The following is a 6,665-nucleotide window of genomic DNA, read 5'->3' as shown; positions in this document are numbered from 1 at the left end:
GAGGAAGGAGCGATGTGAGAATTACAGTCTTTAGCCTTCTCTGAGTGTTCTTGCCATTTTCCCACCAGAGCACCGGAGTACTGAATGACCTGCCAGGGGGTGTCTACAGTACCCACATAAGTTCTCGCGGGGTCCTAGCCGCCACGTCCAACAACCTCATGTACCTTGCACAGACTCCAGTGAGACCTTGAGCGCTTTACGTTGGCACTCTGCACACCAAGGAGAGTACCCTTCCGATGCTTCCCATCACGCTCCACTTCTGATCACTCTCTACCAGCCCGGCTGTGGATTTCCTGGCATCCTGCCAAAAGGCTCCCATCATGCTCTGCTGCTTGGGGATGAGCCAATGTACCTGCTGCCTTCTGATAATTCTATGTGGACAAAGGGAATCATGGTCTGCCATCAGGGACGCAAGCCTGTTTGGATGTGGACAATCCCTGCATGCCCTTCTCATCATGTTCTGCCGCTGATACACCCTGCCAAGCCTGTCACCTCCCTCCCCATCACGGTGTGCTCCCATGGATCCCTTCCCGTCTTGATCTGATGCCACTTTTGCCATGAGCTCCCCTTCTCAGACAATGTTCCACCACCAGGTGCTGTTCGGGGATTGTGGCCAACCCCACCACCCTCCATCACTGCAGTCGCTTTCCCCGCATCCTCTGCCTCAGCCAATCCCATCACGCTTCATCCTTTCAGATCTGTGGTCTCAATGACCATTGCTGTTCAGTACATGATAACTGGCAGGGGCTGTTCCCAGAGCACTCTGGGATTTGAAACATTTCCCATAATTCCCTACTGTAAGGAATCATGACAACCTAACATAAGAGGCAATCCCATCACCCTCTGCCGCCAGAATTGCTTTCTAATCAAACGTTTGGAAGGGTAGCCCTTTATATGACTTTACCATCCCGGGCCAGGAGTTAACATAAGTACCTTTCTCTCTTTCTCCCTCTCTGTCCCTCTCCATTCCACGCATCCCAGCTTGGCTCCCTTGAAACACTGCCTTGGTGCCAAATTAAACCATCTTGGCTGGGCTTCCGTGTGTGTGTTCAAGACTACTGGGTTCTTTGCGGGAGGAGTAGCATTAGAAATATCGGAGTCGAGCAACTGTGAGCTACGTCTGAAAGGATTCTTTGAAAGTGCTGGGGAAGTCAGTCCCAGAAAGTATTCTTGCTCCCAGTTGAGGCAATAATTAAAAAGAGTTCCTCTGGGCATGTGCAGAATGCATTTCCCACACCATTCATTAATCTTAGCATCCCCCCCATGCCTTTGGAATTTAGGAGAAAGTTTCTGGGGGAAAGGTACAATCCCCTTACGATATATTTCAATTTCCCTCCTGCAACCCTGAGACAAAGGCAGAATTGCCAACAGATTTTTTATTCTGCAAAAGCAGCTTTCAAACTCTTATGATTCAGCCACTTCTCCTTGTCTCAGACATCTGAGACATAAGCCTGGGACTCTAGCTCTGTCCCCAAGCAAGATGATGGAGTCTGTCCGCAGCGGAGATCATCCTGTCCCGGTACTCCAGCTCCATGTGGTTTCCTTCTGGGACCCCTCCAAATCCGTGAGCCAGGCCCCAGCAGCATGCGGCGATCACCCCTGTGGAGTCGCTGTCTCCTGTGGGGCAGGGAGACACATGCAGAAGCAAGTCAGATGCAGCTAGCCTCGGGCTGGAACACGCCACTGGGACTGAGGTGCGGGGGGGGGAGCTTTGCCTCTTGACTCACCCCCATGGAACATGGCACGGCTGCACAGCTCCTCCCAGCTGTCCCCTGCGGCCAGCAGAGCATCGTAGGCGATCATGGGGGCATCATGCCCGCTCCGCCCAGCCCACCCGTCCAGGCTGAAGCTCTTGTAGATGACGTCACGCTCAGCAGGACCGTAGGCGGGAGGAAAATGCGCAGGGCCGTGGCCGTCAGCAAGGCCACGCTCCGAGAGATACCTGAATGCAGGACATGGGTGCGGGGAGGAGAGAGAAAGATTCCCCAGTGAAAACCTGCACAGCCCTCGAGGCTCATAGAGGCTAGAGCAAGGGGGGCCAACCTGAGGCTTGGCGGCTGCATGCGGCCCCTTGAGTTGATTTCGCGGCTCACGGCTTGCTGCTGCAGGTGCCCACGGGCACCCACTTGCCACTAGCCCCCCACGGCCAGTGCCCATGGGCGCCTCCTTGCTGCTTGCTGCCCACTTGCAGCTCTCAGGCAGCTGACATTTACCGTACGCGGCTCTTCCATTGAGCCACCACGGGGCAAGGGTGTCAGATTAGAACATGGGAAGCCCAGGTTTAAATCCCCCCAGCCAAAAAACTCACTGGGTGATCTTGGGCCCATCATTCCCCCCCCCCCCCGATTTATATCCTGCCTTTTTCCTACAAAGGGCTCAAGGCAGCTTACATCATTCTCCTCCTCCATCTTATCCCCACAACAACAACCCTGTGAGGTAGGTTGGGCTGAGAGTCTGTGACTGGCCCAAAGTCATCCAGTTGGCTCCATGGCAGAGCAGGGACTCGAACCCAGATCGTCTGAGTCCCAGTCCCGCGCTCTTAACCACGACGCCACACTGGCTCTCCTCATTTCCTCTCATCACTATCCAGGGTGGTTGTGAGTATAAAAAGACAGGGAAGGACCACATGCACTGCCCTGAGGTGCTCAAAAGGGGAGATTAAAATGTAATAAAATAAAGAAAGTTGCCTCCTTTGCATGACACTCCATTACATGAAAACCTTTCCTGGGACCTTACAGTTCAAGCCTGCCAGAAGTCCATCACCAGAGGTGAGATGGTGGTGAGATTCACTTTACACCAGAGCTATTTTTTAAAATTAAGTTTTGGGTTTTGCGGCTTTGCTTCAAATAAACCAACCACATGTTAAATACTGTCTTCAGGTATTTGCTGAAGTAGTTGCTAATGAGCGAAAATTCAACCCTCCAATTCATCTTTTATTAAAAGCTTCCTAATTCAATTTTGCTCATCAAATGGGGACATATAATATTGCCTGAGGTGGGGCAAAAAGGATTCAGATTATTGTAAATATTATGATAATATAAATCAGTTTAATATAACTTCTGGCAAGGACATGTAAATTATTGTCCCAAGATGTTCAGGATAGAATATACTATCACGCACACCACTTTAAGTGGTGTGTGTGATAGTATACTACATGGAATATACTATCACACACCACTTCAGAACAATCCTGTGAATTAGGTTAGCCTGAGAAAGAAAGAGTGCCTATTCCAAAGTCTCCCAGATTGGCCAATGGCTAAGAGGGCAGACCTGACCACTGCGCACACCCAATCCCCCACGGATTCTGGCTGATAAGCATAGTAATAATCTGAATTAGCAATTTTCTAGATCTCATGGTGAAAAGATGCATTGGAAACCAGAGCCTGAAAAGCCATATTTACATTCTTAGAACTTTGATCACCTCTTATTACGCCATTTCTTCTCTCCCAAATCTGTCTTCTCTGACCCAGAGTACTTACCACTCCCATTTCTCTCGGAAATAGCCCCAGGCTGCCAAGTTGGGCTCAGTTTCAGCTGCAGCTCTCTGAACATACTCCAAAGCAACAGAGAGGGTCTTGAGCAATCCTGACCCCCAGGACTCAAGGGGAAGGCCCTGGACCGCATAAGCTGTGAAGAGGGCAGAGGCCAGGGCCCCCAGATATCCTGCAGGGAGGAGTGGGGTAAAATCAGCATCCTTCAAGGATGGATGTTAGCCTATTATATCCTCACATGGCAACTGCAAAGTATATTAGGTTAAGCTAACGGTTATCCTGGACTTCCAAGGAACCAGGTGAACGGTGAAGCTAGAATTGCAGGAAAGGCACCTCCCATGACCATTTTCTTCCTTGCCTTCAGGAAGCTTCATCAACACCTCCAGCAGAAAAAGCTGTTAAAGGGATTGTGTTACTTCAAACTGCAGCAGGGCTGTGCCGCTTCCAAATGCTGCCCTATGTGAGAAACCCTCCACAAAGAGAAAGCCGACACACCAGAGCGAAAAGGTTCTGCCCAACTCTTCCTGCTGTACTAGATTGAACGTGTAGGGCACGTTAACCATGGGAGCCTTCCAAACTAGGCTCCAGCACCTGCAGTACAAGCGCAGCAAGCTATTCTGCCATCTCGTTCTGCCGCGTGGTAGAGACCAGACCCAAAGCCACCAGCACTGCCTACCTCACATACAAGGATGCCGTCTCAGCCCTGTCTCTCCAGCCCCGGAAAGCATCAAATAATGAGGTTGCTGACCCTCCCTCCCCTTTACCTGTTGGGTGGTGATGAGTCATCCTTCCACTTTCTATGCTGACCTGGACCAAGTTGCTGAGATCCGAGGGACGAGGGTACCTAAGGAGACGTTGGAGCCAGGATGACGATGATGTAAGCCGACTCAGGCCGTCAGCCCTCCTTGCCTTGCCCATCCTTGTCTCTCACCACATACATTACCTAAGCCCGATGCACATGGACCGCATGGCTGCCCCACAGCCCGTGGCTCCGGGGTTGAAGGGAATGCGATAGCCACCGGGCTCCCCTGGGCGCAATTGTGACGTCCCTGCAGGTAGGAGAAAAAGAAAGACCCCCGGGGATGCCCAAGGGCCAAACTCCAGCAGTAGCTCTTCAGCTTCATCTAGTGGATCCTGATGTTTGTTTTATTTTGACAAAACAAAGCTACTAAAGACTGTAATCAAAGATAAAAGACATGTGAGTTGGGAAGATGGGCTTATTAATCTTTTCCCCTTCTGCTAAAAATTTGCACCAAGTTTTGATTGCATTAATTTTCTTCCTGTCAGCTTTCCTCACGGTCCAGCTTTCACATCCAGACATTGTGACTGGGAATGCAGTAGATTCTACTCCACAGTGACAGGAGAAGTAGCAGCCATTCCATATTCTCTTGCATGAAGTGAGAAAGAGAGATGGGATCAAGGGAAAAGAAGAAGAAATACCTTGGGGTGGAGGAAAAGACTCCTTACTTGCAAGTGGGAACAACATATGCCTTCCTAGATTGCATATCCGAGGTACTAACCCTTCCCTCTCCCCACATATACATCGCAGACTCTGCTTCATAACCTGGAAAGCATCACTGAGCCTCAAGTGTTTGATTCCCACATAAAAGGGTTGCTAGCACCTGCAGAAGGGATCTCTGAGGCACATTACCCAGAATGCTTGTGGGCCCAGGTTTCCTCCCCTCCATGTCTTTCATGGCGTCAACATAGCGCCTGGCCAGCTCCTGGAACAGTGGCTCCCCAGCCTCTCCTGTGAAGAATACATAGAACATAAATAAAAATATTGTTTCCTTAAAAAAATTTCCTGCCCCTTATAAAGCCTTTTGCAGCTGCCTTCCTCCCATCCTGGCCACTTCAATCCTTTCACGACATCAGGTGCCATCTTGAAGCAAACAGTCACGCTGGTCCTAAGGCTTTTCTATAGTAGGTCTTTAATGTGTGCTTGTGATTCCAGACTCACAGAAGCTTACATGCCTATGTCATCATCTGGGGCCTCTCCTATGTTTCCAGCCAGCTGTGTGGCTTTCATAGAATGGGACAATGCAGCATTTTCCCAAATGATGCCGTAATTTTCTACAGAGGCCTTGGGTACAGTCTAAATTCTGGTCCATGCCACAGTGTTACCTTCAGTGGAGGAAACAGGAGTGGGAAAAGATGTTCTTTCTTCCCAGGGAAAATGGAAGAGACAGCCTCAGTAAAGTACCAAGTGAAATGTCTAACACAGGGAAGACCTTCATGTGTCCAGTATTTCTTATCCCTCCCAGGATTTCCAGATCTTTCACCCAAGTGGATCTTTCGTCCTGGGCCTCCGGCCAGGCTTGCTTCATCTGGCAAGGATTGCTGTTCAGCCCTCGCTTTCCAAACCTCGCTTTTCTGAAACGAACCCTGCCCTGGAAAACACCCCTACCACTAATATAGGGCTAAATAAAAAATTTCAACCTAAATTAAAAAAAAAATTCAAACTACTATAGGGCTAAAATACCATTGAAAAGAGGGTGATTTTGAAAAATCCTTCTTTGAACAGCTTTCTCTGCATTGCTCATCATTTCTGCCCATTCTCAACACATTCCAACCATCAAAACCATGCTGGGACACCTCGTTTTTCTAATGCTATCCCTACCCTGGTGCACACCCCTAACCCTAATATAGGGGTCAAGTTCCATGGAAAATGGGCGATTTTCAAAAAGCCCTCCTTGAGTACCTTTTTCTGCGCAGCTCATCATTTCTGCCCATTCTCAACACATTCCAACCATCAAAACCATGCCGGGCCACCTCGTTTTTCTAACCCTATCCCTACACTGGTGCACACCCCTAACCCTAATATAGGGGTCAAGTTCCATGGAAAATGGGCGATTTTCAAAAAGCCCTCCTTGAGTACCTTTTTCTGCGCAGCTCATCATTTCTGCCCATTCTCAACACAGTCCAACCATCAAAACCATGCCGGGACACCTCGTTTTCCTAACCCTAACCCTACCCTGGTGCACACCCCTAACCCTAAGATAGGGGTCAAGTTCCATGGAAAAGTGGGCGATTTTCATAAAGCCCTCCTAGAGTACCTTTTTCTGCGCAGCTCATCATTTCTGCCCTTTCTCAACACATTCCAACCAACAAAACCATGCCAGGACACCTCGTTTTCCTAACCCTAACCCTACCCTGGTGCACAGCCCTAACCCT

General features: G+C 49.6%; 1 protein-coding gene across 1 annotated transcript in view; it reads right to left on the bottom strand.

Annotated features, from left to right (window-relative positions):
• Positions 1 to 1,361: 1,361 nt before the first annotated feature.
• Positions 1,362 to 6,665, bottom strand: part of LOC123032210 (protein ADP-ribosylarginine hydrolase-like) — an 8,093-nt gene continuing 2,789 nt past the window's right edge. Inside the window, exons 3-8 of the mRNA XM_044447929.1 lie at positions 5,143 to 5,241; positions 4,435 to 4,540; positions 4,256 to 4,335; positions 3,480 to 3,663; positions 1,728 to 1,942; positions 1,362 to 1,617 (exon numbers count right to left, since the gene is read on the bottom strand). Coding sequence (XP_044303864.1) covers positions 1,460 to 1,617; positions 1,728 to 1,942; positions 3,480 to 3,663; positions 4,256 to 4,335; positions 4,435 to 4,540; positions 5,143 to 5,241 — 842 coding nt within the window. The 3' untranslated portion in view covers positions 1,362 to 1,459. The remainder of the gene's footprint in view (positions 1,618 to 1,727; positions 1,943 to 3,479; positions 3,664 to 4,255; positions 4,336 to 4,434; positions 4,541 to 5,142; positions 5,242 to 6,665) is intronic.

This window comes from Varanus komodoensis, unplaced genomic scaffold (genome assembly GCF_004798865.1).
Source record: "Varanus komodoensis strain SLA01 unplaced genomic scaffold, ASM479886v1 scaffold53, whole genome shotgun sequence".
Lineage (NCBI taxonomy): Eukaryota > Metazoa > Chordata > Lepidosauria > Squamata > Varanidae > Varanus > Varanus komodoensis.
This window is presented reverse-complemented; position numbering and strand designations above follow the sequence as displayed.